General features: G+C 46.3%; 1 protein-coding gene across 1 annotated transcript; it reads right to left on the bottom strand.

Moving 5' to 3' along the window:
- Positions 1–12,856: 12,856 nt before the first annotated feature.
- LOC127292982 (uncharacterized) lies at positions 12,857–13,453 on the bottom strand. The gene has a single exon (XM_051322534.2). It carries the CDS (start codon positions 13,350–13,352, stop codon positions 13,059–13,061), a length of 294 nt encoding a protein of 97 aa, XP_051178494.1. The 5' UTR covers positions 13,353–13,453; the 3' UTR covers positions 12,857–13,058.
- Positions 13,454–20,439: the final 6,986 nt, after the last annotated feature.

The following is a 20,439-nucleotide window of genomic DNA, read 5'->3' as shown; positions in this document are numbered from 1 at the left end:
AACGATTGCATCTCATACTTATGCATTATTGCATCCTTGCCAATCTTTTAAACATCGTCCTTACCGGACGATGATGCTATTTCAGAATTTGGAGTTATTGCATATCGAAGACCTTGCCTGCATAATCTTGCAGTCAAGAAAGGCAAGTTCATCGCTTGCTCATGTCATTTGATTATTTTTATCAAATTACTTGCAAAGTACTATGCTTATCACTCGTGCATGAAAATCAAAAGAACTATTTTCATAACTATGAATATGACTATGTGGTGGGCAATGGAACCATGGATTGTGTTGATATGGTGGAGGTTCCATTGCAAGGGTTTATATCCATCTAGGATTAAACAACAAATGTCGTCCAGTGATTCTTGTGCCGTAAAACTCGTGTTAACCATAAGATCTGGAGTGGGACGGACTAGTCAATTGTATTTCCACCTCTCGTACATCAACGGATGCGCTTACCGTAGCAGTTGTGTCTTGCGGAGCAACTGGAGGGTGGGGAGCCCTTCTAATTCCCCACGGTAATGCAATGCTTACCGTAGCGGTTGCGGCTTGCGGAACAACTTGAGGGTGGGGATCCCTGATACGTCTCCGACGTATCGATAATTTCTTATGTTCCATGCCACATTATTGATGTTATCTACATGTTTTATGCACACTTTATGTCATATTCGTGCATTTTCTGGAACTAACCTATTAACAAGATGCCGAAGTGCCAGTTCCTGTTTTCTGCTGTTTTTGGTTTCAGAAATCCTAGTAACGAAATATTCTCGGAATCGGACGAAATCAACGCCCAGGTTCCTATTTTTCCCGGAACCATCCAGAACACCCAAGAGCCGCCAGAGGGGAGCCCTGGGGGCCCCACACCACACCCTGGCGCGGCCAGAGGGGGGGCCGCGCCGCCCTATGGTGTGGGCCCCCCAGAAGCCCTCCTGCGCTGCCTCTTCGCCTATATAAAGCCTCCGTCGCGAAAACCCTGAGGCGTTCGACGAAAACCACAGAAACCTTCCAGAGCCGCCGCCATCGCGAGGCCAAGATCTGGGGGACAGGAGTCTCTGTTCCGGCACGCTGCCGGAGCGGGGAAGTGCCCCCGGAAGGCTTCTCCATCGACACCGCTGCCATCTCCACCGCCATCTTCATCACCGCTGCTGCTCCCATGAGGAGGGAGTAGTTCTCCATCGAGGCTCGGGGCTGTACCGGTAGCTATGTGGTTAATCTCTCTTCTATGTACTTCAATACAATGATCTCATGAGCTGCTTTACATGATTGAGATTCATATGAGTTTTGTATCACAATTCATCTATGTGCTACTCTAGTGATGTTATTAAAGTAGTTTTATTCCTCCTGCACGTGTGTAAAGGTGACAGTGTGTGCACCGTGTTAGTACTTGGTTTATGCTATGATCATGATCTCTTGTAGATTGCGAAGTTAACTATTGCTATGATAATATTGATGTGATCTATTCCTCCTACATATGCATGAAGGTGACAGTGTGCATGCTATGCTAGTACTTGGTTTAGTCTGTTGATCTATCTTACACTACAAGGTTACTAAAATATGAACAAATTGTGGAGCTTGTTAACTCCGGCATTGAGGGTTCGTGTAATCCTACGCAATGCGTTCATCATCCAACAAAAGTGTAGAGTATGCATTTATCTATTCTGTTATGTGATCAATGTTGAGAGTGTCCACTAGTGAAAGTCTAATCCCTAGGCCTTGTTCCTAAATACTGCTGCGTTACTACTGCTTGTTTACTGTTTCACTGTGTTACTACTGCTGCAATACTACCACCATCAACTACACGCCAGCAAGCTATTTTCTGGCACCGTTGCTACTGCTCATACTTATTCATACCACCTGTATTTCACTATCTCTTCGCCGAACTAGTGCACCTATTTGGTGTGTTGGGGACACAAGAGACTTCTTGCTTTGTGGTTGCAGGGTTGCATGAGAGGGATATCTTTGACCTCTTCCTCCCTGAGTTCGATAAACCTTGGGTGATCCACTTAAGGGAAAACTTGCTGCTGTTCTACAAACCTCTGCTCTTGGAGGCCCAACACTGTCTACAGGAAAGGAGGGGGAACGTAGACATCAAGCACTTTTCTGGCGCCGTTGCCGGGGAGGAAAGGTAAAAGGTACTCACACTCCGTATCTCGGCTACTAAGCTATTTTCCGGCGTTGTAAGTACTCGAAGCTATTTCCTTTAGATCCTGCAATTGCAACTTTTTGTTTCTTGTTTACACTAGTAAGGCATAATGGACAACATCTGTGAGCTTTTTATTCTATTTCCTGAGTCAAGACATGAATGGTTTGATCCGAAAATTAAAAAACCCATGAAACATATTAGTATGAATACTTTGAACACCATTGTTGCTAATGATATGGAAAATTCTAAGCTTGGGGAAGCTGGCTTTGATGAGCATGATATTTTTAGTCCCCCAAGCATTGAGGAGAAAATTTTCTTTGATGATACTTTGCCTCCTATTTATGATGATTATAATGATATTGGTCTTTTAGTGCCGCCTACTATGGAGAGTAATTTTTATGATGATAATACTATGCCTCCTACACTTGATGAGAATAATAATGATAGCTACTTTGTTGAATTTGCTCCTACTACAATTAATAAGAATAACTATGCTTATGTTGGGAGTAGTAATAATTTTATGCATGAGACTCATGATAAGAATGCTTTATGTGATAGTTATATTGTTGAGTTTGCTCATGACACTACTGAAAGTTATTATGAGAGAGGAAAATATGGTTGTAGAAATTTTCATGTTACTAAAACACCTCTCTATGTGCTGAAATTTGTGAAGCTATACTTGTTTTATCTTCCTATGCTTGTTACTTTGCTTTTCATGAACTTGTTTATTTACAAGATTCCTATGCATAGGAAGCATGTTAGACTTAAATGTGTTTTGAATTTGCCTCTTGATGCTCTCTTTTGCTTCAAATACTATTTCTCGCGAGTGCATCATTAAAACTGCTGAGCCCATCTTAACGGCTATAAAGAAAGAACTTCTTGGGAGATAACCCATGTGTTATTTTGCTACAGTACTTTATTTTATATTTGTGTCTTGGAAGTTGTTTACTACTGTAGCAACCTCTCCTTATCTTAGTTTTGTGTTTTGTTGTGCCAAGTAAAGCCGTTGATAGAAAAGTAAGTACTAGATTTGGATTACTGCGCAGTTCCAGATTTCTTTGCTGTCACGAATCTGGGTCTACCTCCCTGTAGGTAACTCAGAAAATTATGCCAATTTACGTGCATGATCCTCAGATATGTACGCAACTTTCATTCAATTTGAGCATTTTCATTTGAGCAAGTCTGGTGTCATTTTAAAATTCGTCAATACGAACTGTTCATTTTTTACAGATTCTGCCTTTTATTTCGCATTGCCTCTTTTGCTATGTTGGATGAATTTCTTTGATCCACTAATGTCCAGTAGCATTATGCAATGTCCAGAAGTGTTAAGAATGATTGTGTCACCTCTGAATATGTTAATTTTTATTGTGCACTAACCATCTAATAAGTTGTTTCGAGTTTGGTGTGGAGGAAGTTTTCAAGGATCAAGAGAGGAGTATGATGCAACATGATCAAGGAGAGTGAAAGCTCTAAGCTTGGGGATGCCCCGGTGGTTCACCCCTGCATATATATCAAGAAGACTCAAGCGTCTAAGCTTGGGGATGCCCAAGGCATCCCCTTCTTCATCGACAAATTATCAGGTTCCTTCTCTTGAAACTATATTTTTATTCCGTCACATCTTATGTACTTTACTTGGAGCGTCTGTTTGTTTTTGTTTTTGTTTGTGTTTGAATAAATTGGATTACATCATGCTTGTGTGGGAGAGAGACACGCTCCGCTGTAGCATATGGACAAGTATGTCCTTAGTTTCTACTCATAGTATTCATGGCGAAGTTTCTCCTTCGTTAAATTGTTATATGGTTGGAATTGGAAAATGATACATGTAGTAATTGCTATAATGTCTTGGGTAATGTGATACTTGGCAATTGTTGTGCTCATGTTTAAGCTCTTGCATCATATACTTTGCACCTATTAATGAAGAAATACATAGAGCATGCTAAAATTTGGTTTGCATAATTGGTCTCTCTAAGGTCTAGATAATTTCTAGTATTGAGTTTGAACAACAAGGAAGACGGTGTAGAGTCTTATAATGTTTACAATATGTCTTTTATGTGAGTTTTGCTGCATCGGTTCATCCTTGTGTTTGTTTCAAACAACCTTTCTAGCCTAAACCTTGTATCGAGAGGGAATACTTCTCATGCATCCAAAATCCTTGAGCCAACCACTATGCCATTTGTGTCCACCATACCTACCTACTACATGGTATTTTCTGCCATTCCAAGTAAATACTTCATGTGCTACCTTTAAACCTTCAAAATGCTTCTCAATTTGTGTTAATGTTTTATAGCTCATGAGGAAGTATGTGGTGTTTATCTTTCAACCTTGTCATTTACTTTTGACAGACTTTCATAATGGACTAGTGGCACATCCGCTTATCCAATAATTTTGCAAAAAGAGTTGGCAATGGGGTTCCCAGCCCCAATTAATTACAACTTGCATTAATAATTCTCTTCACATGTTTTGCTCTGATTCATCAGCAAAGCAACTTAATTTTGCAAATAGACACTCCTCCATGGTATGAGATTGATGGTAGGCACCCGAGGATTCGGTTAGCCATGGCTTGTGTAAGCAAAGGTTGGGAGGAGTGTCACCCATAAATAAATAAAAACTAAAGTACATGTGTAAACAAAAGAGAAGAGGGATGATCTACCTTGCTGGTAGAGATAACGTCCTTCATGGGAGCCGCTCTTGAAAGTCTGGTTGGCGAGGTAGTTAGAGTACCCATTACCATTCGTTGACAACAACAAACACCTCTCAAAATTTTACTTTTATGCTCTCTATATGATTTCAAAACTTAAAAAGCTCTAGCACATGATTTAATCCCTGCTTCCCTCTGCGAAGGGCCTTTCTTTTACTTTATGTTGAGTCAGTTCACCTATTTCTCTCCACCTCAAGAAGCAAACACTTGTGTGAACTGTGCATTGATTCCTACATATTTGCATATTGCACTTGTTATATTACTCTATGTTGATAATTATCCATGAGATATACATGTTACAAGTTGAAAGCAACCGCTGAAACTTAATCTTCTTTTATGTTGCTTCAATACCTTTACTTTGAATTATTGCTTTATGAGTTAACTCTTATGCAAGACTTATTGATGCTTGTCTTGAAAGTGCTATTCGTGAAAAGTCTTTGCTATATGATTCACTTGTTTACTCATGTCATATACATTGTTTTGATTGCTGCATTCACTACATATGCTTTACAAATAGTATGATCAAGGTTATGATGGCATGTCACTCCAGAAATTATCTGTGTTATCGTTTTACCTGCTCGGGACGAGCAGAACTAAGCTTGGGGATGCTGATACGTCTCCGACGTATCGATAATTTCTTATGTTCCATGCCACATTATTGATGTTATCTACATGTTTTATGCACACTTTATGTCATATTCGTGCATTTTCTGGAACTAACCTATTAACAAGATGCCGAAGTGCCAGTTCCTGTTTTCTGCTGTTTTTGGTTTCAGAAATCCTAGTAACGAAATATTCTCGGAATCGGACGAAATCAACGCCCAGGTTCCTATTTTTCCCGGAACCATCCAAAACACCCGAGAGCCGCCAGAGGGGAGCCCTGGGGGCCCCACACCACACCCTGGCGCGGCCAGAGGGGGGGCCGCGCCGCCCTATGGTGTGGCCCCCCCAGAAGCCCTCCTGCGCCCCCTCTTCGCCTATATAAAGCCTCCGTCGCGAAAACCCTGAGGCGTTCGACGAAAACCACATAAACCTTCCAGAGCCGCCGCCATCGCGAGGCCAAGATCTGGGGGACAGGAGTCTCTGTTCCGGCACGCTGCCGAAGCGGGGAAGTGCCCCCGGAAGGCTTCTCCATCGACACCGCTGCCATCTCCACCGCCATCTTCATCACCGCTGCTGCTCCCATGAGGAGGGAGTAGTTCTCCATCGAGGCTCGGGGCTGTACCGGTAGCTATGTGGTTAATCTCTCTTCTATGTACTTCAATACAATGATCTCATGAGCTGCTTTACATGATTGAGATTCATATGAGTTTTGTATCACAATTCATCTATGTGCTACTCTAGTGATGTTATTAAAGTAGTTTTATTCCTCCTGCACGTGTGTAAAGGTGACAGTGTGTGCACCGTGTTAGTACTTGGTTTATGCTATGATCATGATCTCTTGTAGATTGCGAAGTTAACTATTGCTATGATAATATTGATGTGATCTATTCCTCCTACATATGCATGAAGGTGACAGTGTGCATGCTATGCTAGTACTTGGTTTAGTCTGTTGATCTATCTTACACTACAAGGTTACTAAAATATGAACAAATTGTGGAGCTTGTTAACTCCGGCATTGAGGGTTTGTGTAATCCTACGCAATGCGTTCATCATCCAACAAAAGTGTAGAGTATGCATTTATCTATTCTGTTATGTGATCAATGTTGAGAGTGTCCACTAGTGAAAGTCTAATCCCTAGGCCTTGTTCCTAAATACTGTTGGCAAGCATTACCGCTTGTTTATCGTTTCACCGTGTTACTTCTGCTGCAAGACTACCACCTTGAACTACACGCCAGCAAGCTATTTTCTGGCACCGTTGCTACTGCTCATACTTATTCATACCACCTGTATTTCACTATCTCTTCGCCGAACTAGTGCACCTATTTGGTGTGTTGGGGACACAAGAGACTTCTTGCTTTGTGGTTGCAGGGTTGCATGAGAGGGATATCTTTGACCTCTTCCTCCCTGAGTTCGATAAACCTTGGGTGATCCACTTAAGGGAAAACTTGCTGCTGTTCTACAAACCTCTGCTCTTGGAGGCCCAACACTGTCTACAGGAAAGGAGGGGGAACGTAGACATCAATCCCCTTCTAATTCCCCACGGTAATGTGGTCTATGATGGGTTGCATCTACCGGCGAAGGAGTTTGGTTAACTAGTCCCAAACTGTCGTCGTGGTCGGGGTCCATCCTTAATTGGTATAAGAGGACCGGCGAGGACCCAGGGTCGGGGTATGCAACAACGGGTGGGTGTGCGAGGTAGCGGAGGAATATAATTGACTATGACCTTATACCGGGCCTCGCACCAAAGGAAGTGTGGACGGGTCATTCCCGGTTGGCACCAAGGTTAAGATCTCTTATGGGTAAAGCAACACACCTCTGCAGAGTGTAATGAATCGAGACCAGTCACTCCCTGTTCCGGGTTTTGGAACTGCGAACGCTGCCGGAAAGGAACTCCATGAAGTTCTAGTAAACCGGTGAAGGCTGGCGGACATAGTTCTTCTGAATAAAAGCAACCTTTTGAAGAAATGATTATGAAAACCTGCATTGGTATTAGACTTTCTGGTCTAATGCCGTAGCTAGTGCATTAAACACCCCTTTCCTATAATGAACTTGTTGAGTACGCTCGTACTCTTTCCACTCTTAAATCTCCTGCTTAGATTTGGAGGCATCTAAGGAGGATCTACAGTGCAACTCGAAGATCGAGGAGTCAACAACTACTTCAAGAGACAGGACCCTGTCAGAGAAGTCAGTTATCACATCCAACCAGGAGAAACCTAGATTAGCAATAGAAAGGAACTAGCTTCCTAAACTTAGCTCCTATTTTAGCTAGAATCTATTCATAGCCTATGTAGCTAGTTAAATACTCTACAAATAGAGTTCGGGTTAGGATTAGACTACGAATCGTTCTTCTGGAGTTTATTTGCAGTTTTACCTCATTGTATAGTAGGAGGCTGTGATGATCTTATGTAACAGAGTATGTGTGTAATTCTATAGACATGCCTTGGACCCGCATATGTTTCTGTTGTACCACTCTGAGCGATATAATACTAGTGGAACGGTGTTTTATTGGTGTTATATCAGACTTGCATACTACACCATGTAGTGGTATGTCGGGTCACCACACCAGACCATAGGGGGGCGCACCCCCCCTTGGCCGTGCCGCCAGGTGGGGTGGGGCCCCCAGGGCTCCCCTCTGGTCCCTCTCTGGCTCTCTGAAAGCTTCCGTGAAATATAAGACCCTGGGCGTTGATTTCGTCCAATTCCGAGAATATTTCCTTTGTAGGATTTCTGAAACCAAAAACAGCAGAAAACAGGAACTGACACTTCAGTATCTCGTTAATAGGTTAGTTCCGGAAAATGCATCAAAACGATATAAAGTGTGAACAAAACATGTAGGTAATATCATAAAACTAGCATGGAACATAAGAAAATATAGATACGTTGGAGACGTATCAGCGAGCTGTCCGTGCAGAGTAGCCTGCTTTTATTGCTCCCCATGCCTCATCAATTCTGACCTAAAGTAACACATGTTAGGCCTACTGTTGTGCCGTTGTTCATGCTATCGAGTGTGTGAAGGAAAGATAAATTTCCACGCCAATTTATTTGTACGACCACGTGCTTGTAGTAGCTGCAACTAGATATAGAGGTGCTTTCTTCCACTTCGTCTTTGTTGCACAACCACGGATGCGAATGTCCTAAACATCCGCGCACTGCATCTCTCAGTCTCTCTCCTTTTCATAATTCTCTGACCCCACCATGCATGTGCACACATAATTTCATACCTACTCAAGGAGCATGCATGGTACTCTCTCCCATCTGCATGATTCTCTCGGTCAGTCGAGGCTTGGGCGTCGTCGTTCGACGTCTCAACGACGGCGTAGAGATAGATGGGCTCGCCTCGCCGAAGACGAACCGGAGTACCGAATGCCTCCACATGCAGAACGAAGGGCTAGAAAGAGTATGCACCATGCCTTCACCTCCGAGCCAGCATGCCGCCACGCTCACCTCCGTTTCCTCGTTGACGACGTTCGAGGCCTCGTCCGTGCCAATGGAGATCGAGTCCACATACGTAGCCTCAGTACATCTTGTTGTCGAGGTCGACTCATCTGAGGCGAAAGGCGCCACCCGTTACCCATGTGCTTACTGCCTAGATGGAAGGGGAAGCGGACCGCCGTGGTGGCGAGGTGCACAGGCAGCTCGCGCAGCGACAGCCGGAGGTCACCTGACCAGAGCCAGACGATGAGCTGAGAAGCGGACCAGCAAGGGATTGACTGGGACACGAGCTGAGCGACGGAAGTGGAAATGTCCAGGTCCAACTGCAGAGGACTCTCGTTCGCCGACCTCGCCCTTGATGCTCGGAGCAGGCAACGGCGTCTTCGGGTCTTTGCTAGGAAAGAAGAAGATGGGACGTGCCGCACGCGCCGCCGCGCTGGCTCACATATCGGCCACGGGTCGATCAAGAAGCAGCCTCTAGTGCTCGGGCAGATCAATGGCGTCTTCTTCAGATCATTGCAGTTGCAGCTCACAAGCAATAGTTGGAGTCGGCAGTAGCAAGTCCTAGTACTGTAGTACATATGCATGTCCACCATAGGGCTAGCTTGTGACAACATCGTAAGATTAATTGTATAGCTCACTGCCTCGCCATGCATGCCTAGCACAGCAGAGCGCCATGCATGCCTGTTTTTTAGTGTGTACAAGGGGAACCATTAGGTAGAGGATCAGCTGAAAGAAAAGGCGCCCATGTGCGAGGTCTGACAAAAGGAGTCAGTGGGCCGGCCGGTTTTGTCGCTGCAGGTCTCCTGTCGTATCAACGTATAATTAGAAACTAATTCAGTTTTGGACACGATCTATCAATCTTTAAGGGTACTGCGATGAACAACTGTCACGACAGACCGAATCTCAACTGGGTCATCGGACGGCAGCCAAAGAGGGGGCATTGCCACCGGGTGGCAATAAATCCACACTCTTGTTGTATAACCTAGTTTGTTCCCATGATTTCAACCTCTACACCAATTATAATGCTTTTCGTTTCATTTATCGTCAGGCAGTGGAAGTCCAAGGAACACTTGGACTCAGGACGAACTAAAATGATTTTATACTAAAGTTTTATGCTTTAAAAAGAAATTAGTTCTTTTGCATTGCATTTTTTTGGCATAGATAATTACATACCAAGGTTGGTAAATCTTAGTTCCAGTGTTCTTGTTACACATTTTAATGTATATGTTCAAATATATTTCATTTTTCATATTTTATTTTATTTTGTCAAAAATGAGGACTCAATTGTGCTTTTACAATCCTAATAGTTGTATAGTATATATAATTATTTACGCTATAGATCTCTAAACTGCACGGTCAAACAAGTATCTTAATAAGGGTTTCTAGTATGTGATGACTAGGTAACTATATTCACTTAAACTCTCGAAGCATGAATTAAACTGTAGGCATGATTATTTGTTGGATTGTGTGAAATCTAACATAAAAACTAAAATGGTTCAATAATAAGTTGGCAGTGTGTGCATGCTGCCAAAGACTTCTGCTTCAATACACCCCTTTTACCAAACGTAAAACACAACAACGATTGAGATTTCTCTATACATCTTTGATACCTTCGATCCGGATTATATGATTGTACTACTCTTCTTTTTTCTTTAAGAGATCCTAGATTTATCGAATCCACGAGAAGATTGCTAATGGTGTAAGATCACTACAATCGAGAATTTGAAACTTCATATACACGTTGTTTCCACGGACCAATGGAGACTTCAAGGTATATGATTCATTATAAGTCCCTAGATAGCACATTCGACACTTTGCTACTCTCACCACGTACGCATCGAAGTATGCGAATTACCATGTACCATTATCTTTATACTATTATCAGTCTTGAAAAAAATTGGGTAACTGATAAATCTGGAGATTGGGATACCAAGACAGCCGTCGATAGTGGTTGTATGTAACCGAATGCTCCACTAAGGCACTAAGGACATGTACAGTGATGATGACTCAGTTGTCTGTAAGGAGTAGTTATAGGTGATTTTGGTGATGTGAAGGAAAGAGAATGATGAGAGAGAGGGAGGCTATCTGTAAAGTTACATACAGTGTGTAGGCTTCTTACAGACGCCTTACAGATAACACTTTTGTTGTTGTATGAAGGGTGTCTATAACTTATACTCACACATGATTATAGCTAAAAATAGATAGCTTACAGACAAACCATTGTAGACGCTGTCTATACTATTGTCTATATATGACATGGAGTGATATTACAGACACCATCTATCTAGACCATTGTACATACCCTAAGCCATGTGACTTGAATAATCCTCCAGCCGTACCCAACCGAAGCAACCTCGCCCAATTCCTTCCTAGATTTATCGAATCCACGAGAAGATTGCTAATGGTGTAAGATCACTACAATCGAGAATTCGAAACTTTATATAGACGTTGTTTCCGCGGACCAATGGAGACTTTGAGGTATATGATTCATTATAAGTCCCTAGATAGCACATCCGACACTTTGCGACTCTCGCCACGTACGCATCGAAGTATGCGAATTACCATGTATCATTATCTTTATACTATTATCAGTCCTAAAAAAATTGGGTAACTGATAAATCTGGAGATTGGGATACCAAGACAGCCGTCGGTAGTGGTTGTATGTAACCGAACGCTCCACTAAGGGCATGTACAGTAGTATACAATCAGCTGTCTGTAATGTGCCATGTAGAATTTTTAGTTGGTTAGAGGTGAGAGAAGAAGCAGCCGTCGGTAATCTTGCAGACAGCCGATTTCCACTTTTTTCGGTATACAATGAAATATTTGGACTCAGGACGAACTAAAATGATTTTATACTAAAGTTTTACACTTTAAAGGAAATTAGTTATTTTACATTGCATTTTTTTTGCATTCATAATTACATACCAAGGTTGGTAAATCTTAGTTCCATTCTTCTTGTTAGACATTTTAATGTACATGTTCAAATATATTTAATTTTTCGAATTTAATTTTTTTTTGTCAAAAATGAGGACTCAACTGTACTTTTGCAATTCTAATAATTGTATATTATATATAATTATTTAAGCTATAGATCTCTAAACCGTACGGTTAAACAATTATCTTAATAAGGGTTTCTAGTATGTGACTAGATAACTATATTCACTGAAACTCTCGAAGTAAATTAAACTGTTGGCATGATTCTTTGTCGCATTTGTGTGAAATCTAACATAAAAACTATGAAATGGTTAAATAATATGAAAGAATTTTGCTTCAATACAACACTTTTACCAAACTTAAACACAACAACGATTGAGATCGCTCTATACCTCTTTGATACCTTCGATCTGGATTATAGGAGTGTACTAATCTTCTTTTTTCTTTAAGAGATTCTAGGTTTATCGAATTCATGGAAAGATTGATAATGGTGTAAGATCACTACACAATCGAGAATTCAAAACTCCATATAGACGTTGTTTCAGCGGACGAATAGAGACTTCGAGGTTTAAGATCAGTGACGTCATCATAAATCCCTAGATAGCAACTACACATCCAAGCCTTTGCTATTCTCACAATGCAGATATTGAAATATGCGAATTACCACCTACCATTGCCTTTGTGGCATTATTAACCATCCGAGCCTTGCGAACCTGACAAGCCCGAAGACTGAGATAGGAAGAAAACCGCTTGTACTGTTCGTATATACTAGTACTAGTACAGTAGTACTAACCGAGCGCTCCACTAAGCCATGTGACGTGGTGACTAATCCTCCAGCCGTACCCAACCGAAGTAACCTCGCCGAATTCCTTCCTCCGTTTTGTTTTAAAATCGTGTTGTGCAGTGGGCCGATCCTTGGCAATCTCGCTAACTCAAAAACTTTTTGGCGATCCTCGAACAAGACTTTGGATGCTAGTAGATTTGACAATCCAATATTTTCGCAAATAAGAATTGATTTGACAACCCTATAGACGAGGGATCCATGACAGGGGCAAGCAAGAAAATCATGTTTCTTTAATCAATTCCCGCAAGGACATAGTAGCAAACGAATTAAAGAATGGTGTTACAGACTAAGCTAAGCACAGCCGATCAACCCATTGGCCACAAACAAAATTCCTCATTCCAGAGGTCTCTCCCGATAAACTACTCCTGCTAGCCGGCGTTGGTCGGAGAGTCTTAAATTCCTCATACGACCTCGTAGATGAGCACCTGCGCGGTGTTGAAACAGAAACCTGGCTGAACGCCGGAGCCGAACCCCGCTGAGGATGTCGTCGCGGCAAAGGGCCGGAACGCAGCAGCCGCCGCAGCCTCGTGGTCGAAGCCGGCGGCCTTCCGATCCGTCGAGGCGGCCGAGGACGAGGAGGAGGAGGTTGACTGCGGCGGCTTGTAGTACATGCGCGCCGTCTGCGGGCAGTGGGAGTGGAACCTCGCCGCGATGCGCACGCCCATGTCCAGCATCTCCACGTACCGGGCCGCCATGGATCGGTCGGCCGAATTCCTACTGTCTTTGCCGAGGGAACAATGGAGGCGCGGAGGAGCGGTGGCTTTGAGCTCGGTCTGGCTGCGGGTGTTGTCCGTGCTTCGGGTTTGGCACGAGGAGAGGGGATAATTGGGAGCGGTGGCTATATAGCTGGGCAGGACAGGGTAGCGTGGGCGAGGAGGCAGCTGGGAAACGGGGCTCCGCGGCGCGCTCCCCGCTGGTCGTGTGTTTCGCGTGGCTTTCGTCTCGCGGTGGCTTGTGCGGTGCGGCGGAAGTTGACCTTTAAACGTGCCCCGTAGCTTTCCGCTCGGACGGCTGGAGTAACTGACTAACGGTGCATGCGGTTTGACCACGTACGGATACGGATACGGATACGCCGTGGCCGGACGCGACGACCACGTAAAAGGGCATGTGGCCGCGACGCACTGAGCTGCGAACCACACATACTCCTACCGCTCCATCGGCGAGCGTTTCCTTTGCCTGTTGTCTCTTTCACCTCTCGACGGCCGTAAAAGCGAGGCTGAGTTGACCGGGAACCGATGGAAGGGCCATTTTCTTCTCTCCACGCGAGTTGAACAGACACTCTGTGGGAAAAAGCGAGGATGCGGTCGTGGCTGAGAGAGACCGCGTGGCCGACTCACTAGCTGGACTCGATCTACTATGCGGAATAGTTAAGCAGCCTGTCACGGTCACTACCGTGTGACACTAGATTAGGTTTCTCGCCGTCGCGCTCAAGTGAAACTAGGGACTGTCTAAGAGCATCTCTAGTAAAACCCGTAAAATTGCGAATCGAAAAACACGAGTTCAGTGCACCGAACTCGTGTTTATACGCTGGAAAATGGCAGGCGCAGAACAGAGCCCGTAACGAAAACTGAAAAACAGAATATTCTGTTTTCAGTTTTGGTTTACGGGCTCTATTCTGCGCCGGTGGCATCCGAACCCGTAAAAACAAGGTTTATGAAATTGATTTGCATACGATCGATCAAACCTGAATGTTACAACACAAACAAATCATGCATAGTTCATAATGCAGACATCAAATGACACAATCAAATGATACAGTTCATAGTTCCCCATCAGATCTAACCGCCGGCATCAAACAGAGGTTGGCCCGCCATCAGCACCATCGGCAGTACCTCTTGGAGTCACATCGGCACCACCTCCTGGAGTCACATCGGCAGCAGCAGTTGCCTCTTGACGAGCTACTCTTCACCTTGCCGTGATCTCCGCCGAGGTCTCCTTCCACCACTCTAGTTGAACCTCATTCATTTCCTCTGTGTTCATCATCATGATATCCCTCTCTTCGGCCAATAGTTGATTCATTGCTTTGGCCTTCTTCACATTGATCCTCATCTCCTCCAACTTGGCTTTGCTCTTTGCTTCCTCTCGGCTGGTTTCAAGCTTTGCAAGGCTCACCTCCTTCTTTGTCTCGATGATGACACGCTTGGTCTCCAAAGTCTTGGTCGCTATCACCTCCTTCGACTTCATCATTTGATCAAACTTGTCCCTCAACAATGCATCCTCCCCCTCGAGCCTTATCCTTTCCTTCGCCTTCTTGTTCCCCTCCGGCGTGTCGGCGTTCTTGTCATCCTTCTCATCCTCGGTGTCGTCGAGCGCAACCATCGCAGCCTTCTTCGGAGCGACCTCTTCATCCCTCAATTTCCACTAGGGGAGGTGTTGGAGCACATCAAAACAATGATCCATGGTGAAGCTCTTGCCCTTGCTGCCGGCCATGTCTATGTACCTAGCATCGGCAATGCGATCCTACATATGCAAAAGGAACCAACAAATCGTTAATATCTCACCCAAGCTAAACTACAATTAGTTTTATCAAATATGCACTCACATATTCGTCGACAGTTGCGCCGCTAGGAGCATTGGACACCACTTGGTCCATCGCTGCTGCCCACCGGCTACACGTCGGTTTGATCGCGTCCCAACGACCTTGGAGGAATCGGTAGGTGCGATTGACAGGATGGCGAACGCGCGGCATGAGCTTATGGAACTTGTCCTCGATGCGCTGCCAGTACCGTTTCCCTGTTAGATCCGTGCCGGAGACAACATCCATCCCCACGGAGGCCCAAGCTCGGCACAAGGTGGCGTCTTCAATCTCCATGTAGTTGTTGGCCCGCCTCTTACCGTCATCCCCTTCCTCGTCCCCCTCTTCCCCTTCGTCCCCTTCTTCCCCTTCTTCCACCTCGTCCCCGCAGTCGTTCTCATTGCCGAATGGAGGGAGTGGGTTAATGTTCACCTCCCCCAACATCTCCATGTAGGAGGTGGAATCGTTCCTAATTTGACGAGGCCTCGGTATGTACTTGCAATCGAAATAACGAAGGAAGAGTTCATGTGTACCTTGCTGAGCCGTCGTCGAGCACGCCTTGGGCGGCGTTCGCGGTAGCTTCCGGAGGCGGTGGCGGCGTTAGCGGAGATGGGCAGGGAGGCGCGGGGCCACGGGCAATCGCCGCCTTCACTTTCGTCCTTTTCGGACCCGAACTCTTCGGTCTCGCACGGGCTGCCTTCGGCTTCACCGCCGACCCATCACCGGTGACAGCCGCGGCACCGGCTTGCAGGACCAGATGCGTTCCCGCGCACCGCCTCTTCTGTAGGGATTCGTTGCATAGAAAACAAAAAAATTCCTACCGCGAGAATGCAATCCAAGCCAAGATGCAATCTAGAAGACGGGAGCAAAGAGGGGATGATCGAGACTCACCCTTGAAGATTTCCAAAGCCTACAAGATGAGGCTCTTGTTGCTGCGGTAGACGATCACTTGCCGCTTGCAAAAGCGCGTAGAAGATCTTGATCACGGTGCCACAATCGGGCAGCACCTCCGTACTCGGTCACACATTCGGTGTTGATGAAGACAACGTCCTTCTCCCCGTTCCAGCGGGCAGCGGAAGTAGTAGCTCCTCCTTGAATCCGGCAGCACGACGGCGTGGTGGCGGTGGCGATGGAGAACTCCGGCGGAGCTTTGCCGAGCGTTGCGGGAGAGGTGGAGGAGAGGGGGGCGACTAGGGTTTGGGAAAGGGGGTGGCCGGCCACTATGGGGTGTGGCCAGCTTGAGGGCTTGTGGTGGCCGGCCCCCTCCCCTATGCCCCTCATTATATAGGTGGAACCCCCAAGTGTTGGACTACAAGTCTTCGAATAAGACCCCAACCCAAAACCTTCCATGTAGTAGGGAAACCTACCCAAGGTGGGACTCCCACCCAAGTGGGATTCCCACCCTTCCATGAGGGGGGGTGGCCGGCCACCTAGGTGGAGTCCACCTTGGACTCCCCCCTCTAGGGTTGGCCGGCCATGGGAGGTGGAGTCCCTTCGGGACTCTGTTGATCGCCAAAACCCACCGGCGGGCAGCGGCCTGTCAACACGGTAGAGCCGGGAAGAGCCTAGAGCTGCGGCTGGCTGAGACCCCTCCGAGCGACGGCCCGCAATGCTCTTCTGGTCACACGCGGCGATGCGAAGTGCAAGGGCGTGCCACCTGACCTATACCTGGTCAGGAAGGTAATGGGGATGCCTCGCTTAGTTCCTGCATGGCATACACGTAAACATTAAATCAGAGCCTCGATCGGCTCTCAGTTATCTCGTGAATCGGCTCAAAGAGCCGATCCACCCATGATCCGTACGGGGTGCACGAATACTTGGTGATCCTGCTTGATCAAGATAAAGCTAATGAGATCTACGACGATTTAGGGTTTTCACCGCATAATCGGATCATCCTACTCCAGGTTGGGCCTCGCGGCCACGCACGGTGCTCGTAAGCCGATCCTAAACAAGGCCACACAACCAACGTGACGTTGATCATCGGAACATCCTGTTTAAGACTTGCGAACGCCACCCTACGTGCCGCTGGATCCTCCCCCCCTTCGTAAGGCCTAACTATTGCAGATATTAAACTAATCCTTGCAGAGCAAGGAGCAATCGTAACGGATCAGATCTACTAGATGATGAACAAGCAGGGTGCCGCCCCCACGCCTGAGATAGGCGTGAGGGCGGCTAGACATGCGAGGGTTGCACTACGTAAGCATGTTTATACGAAGAGCTATGCTAACCCTAACACATCTATGATAACTACGTTGCCCGCCATCAAAGACGCTCAAGACGGGCAACGCATGAACAACGTGTTTGTGCTGCCTAGATCGCAAGATGCGATCTAGGCAGCATGTCGCTTACCTGATTGAAACCCTCGAGACGAAGGAGTTGGCGATGCGCCGAGATTGGTTTGTTTTGGGGTGAACGTTGTGTTGTTGTTTATTCCATAAACCCTAGATACATATTTATAGTCCGGCGGACTTTCTAACGTGGGAATATCCCACCGTGCGCGATACAAATTCTAAACCTTGATCTAAGATATGACCTACTATAATTAAAGATACACGGGCAAACTAGCCCAAATTCTCCGTGCAAGGCCGCTTCAGAGATCTTCCACGTGTAGTCCTCTAAGCCCATCTCTCTTATGGCCCACCTCTGGATTTGTCCAAAATCTGGTGATAACACATGCCCCCCTGGTTTTGGAAATAATTTTTCCAAAATCATTATATTTTCCTTTCGAAGGGTCATGTCGTGGCAGGACAGAGCCATTTGCAGCTTCCGTCATCATTATGCCCTGTCCTTTCAGCTTCTCTGCAAAATTTGACAGCTCTGGCGTCATCTCCTTGGAAATTGTAATGACAGTAAATTTTCACCAGGCTCCTCATTATTTAACTGTGCCGATCGATTAGCTTTCTTCATCTCCTTCCTCTGTTCCAGCCATCGGCACCCAAAAAACCCTCTTCTCCCTCAGCAATGTCTTCCTCTTCCTCCTCCTTTTCAAACCTTTTCCCCCCATTCTCGCCGAAGAAGAATGAGGACAAACCTTCTTCCGAAGTGAACCCCCTCCCCTCCGATGATGAGAAGAAAGAAGGAGAAGCAGCGAAGGCCAAGGCCTTCCCCTCCATCAAGCTCCCGCCGAAGAAGCGCTCCCGCATGTGGGCGGACAGTGAGGATGACGACGAAGAAGAAGAAGAGGAGGAAGAAGATGAATCTTCCTCTTCAGCCGGGTACCCGCCAACCAAGCGCTTCCGCTCCTGGGCGGACAGCGAGGACGATGATGATGACGAGGAGGAAGAGGCTCCGGCCACAGGCTGGGGTAGCAGCGACGAAGAGTTCCCCGGGAGCAGCGCCGACGACATCGACGGCGGTGACGACGAGGACAGCGACGATTAGTAGAAATAGGACTAGCAGTAGCAGTGCGCTAGGCACTAGATCCTTCTTTTGAGAGCTATCGGCTCTTTCTTGTAAAGCCGCTCCTCTGACTTAATGAAATTGTTCTTTTGATTCATCTTTCAACTGCCCCAATTTCATTCCTTCCTCCTGCCATGTCAAGACCGATAGCAACGTATCGATTTTCCCTCCTTTTGGCCGCCCATGAAGCTGGATTCTTATGTCGATTAGCTCGAAGGCCAAGAACTTCTCAATTTCAGGCTGCGATTTGGTATCTGACCATATTTTTTCGCAATCCCAATCCCTTAGCCGATGACTATTCATCGGCTATTTTGAGAATCCAATCCCTGTGCAGCGACAGGACAGTCCAAAACCTGTACAAGCCGACGGCCTCCCTTCCTGATTCCTCTCCATAGCTTCAGCAATCTTCTTTCGCGACTCGTAACCGTCTTCCAGAGAGGATCACAACGCAGGATCAATCGATGCAATCTCGATGTAGTCCGTTGCCCCCCGAGTCTTCATCAAGGCGAGGACAGTCGTGAGCTAACCACATGTGTCACCATCAGCCTCCGAATCGTAATGCCAGCCGATTCCATAAAAATCGGCTCTCTAAAGAACCTCTAGGGCGAGCTGCCCCCCGAGCCTTCATCAAGGCAAGAATACCGGCGAGGATGCATAAGTCGTTGATCAGCTTTCTTCTACTGAACATCGACGTCACTGTAAACCCTTGAACACATAGCCAGTAGGTCTTGGTCCCGTGCAACTGTACTAGAGTCGATGGCCGCGCATCGGCTTTGCTTCGTGCGAAATTTTTTTTTTTATTTGGCCGATTCTTCTCCTTAATCGGCCCCCAATGTTCCACTGCATACGAGTCTGCACATGTTTATCTGCACACGTTCATCCGACTACATGCCCCCCGAGCCGAATCTGCCAAATGATTGCAGATATCGGCTTTCTTGGTAAGCCAGGGTACTGCACTTGCACGTCGTCTTCGCAAAGATTCATGCTGACTTCCATCTGCCGACGTGGCCGCTACCCAGTAGATCGTTGCTGACCATAAACAGAATATGTGCAGAAGATAATTTTGGCCGATTGCGGGAATCGGCCTCCACATTGCTTGCTCGATGAAGGTTTTGTAATATTCCTTCATAAAATTTTTGGGGCCGATCACAAGGATCAGCCTCGCACGGTTTGCTCATTGGTTTAATCTTGCTACTCGGTTAGGCTGGATAAAACCAACCCAACCTCTGACTTGATGCGCCTGCTGTCATCCACCTTGAGTGCATCGTATAATCGTGGAGCACTAAGCTCTGTCGGCAAGACGAGCACCATGTTTGTGCCAGCCGATGTTTCATCATCGGCTTTCTTTTGCTTGGGACGCCACTCCATTCTCCGTGGACGACCCTCTTCATTCAGGGCTCGCTGAACCTTTGCAGCCAGATCAGGCCGTGCCTTCCTTAGCGTATGCAAGTATAACCTTTCGGCTTCCTCCAGGCCGCGCAACCGCTGAACCCTGCGTTTCGTGAACGGCCTGAGTCCGTGGCACCACCTTGGACGGTGGTACCTGTCTTCTTCTTCTTCTAGTCCCTCGTCTTCCGAATCCTCAAGATCTGCCCAACGAGGTGACTCAGCCGCGTTTGCTTGGTGGTGGGAGAGGCCCTAAGCGCTCAAACACGTACACGTTGGCTGCCTCCTTCTTCTTCTTGTTGCATTCTGGGCAATTGCCGATTGTGGGCAATCGGCTCATTCCCGAATCCCAGCAGTTGTCCGAAGAAAGGGCAATCCCAAGTGTCCGGCGTTGTCATCTTGCTCCCTTGGCCTGTCCGCGGCACGGCGCTCGTGCTCCTCCTCATCGCGATCCTGCCGACGATGTCTTCGGCTTCTCTAGC

This window comes from Lolium perenne, chromosome 4 (genome assembly GCF_019359855.2).
Source record: "Lolium perenne isolate Kyuss_39 chromosome 4, Kyuss_2.0, whole genome shotgun sequence".
In the NCBI taxonomy this organism is placed as follows: Eukaryota; Viridiplantae; Streptophyta; class Magnoliopsida; order Poales; family Poaceae; genus Lolium; species Lolium perenne.
Note: the sequence above shows the minus strand (reverse complement) of the source record. Positions and strands in the feature narration are given on the sequence as shown.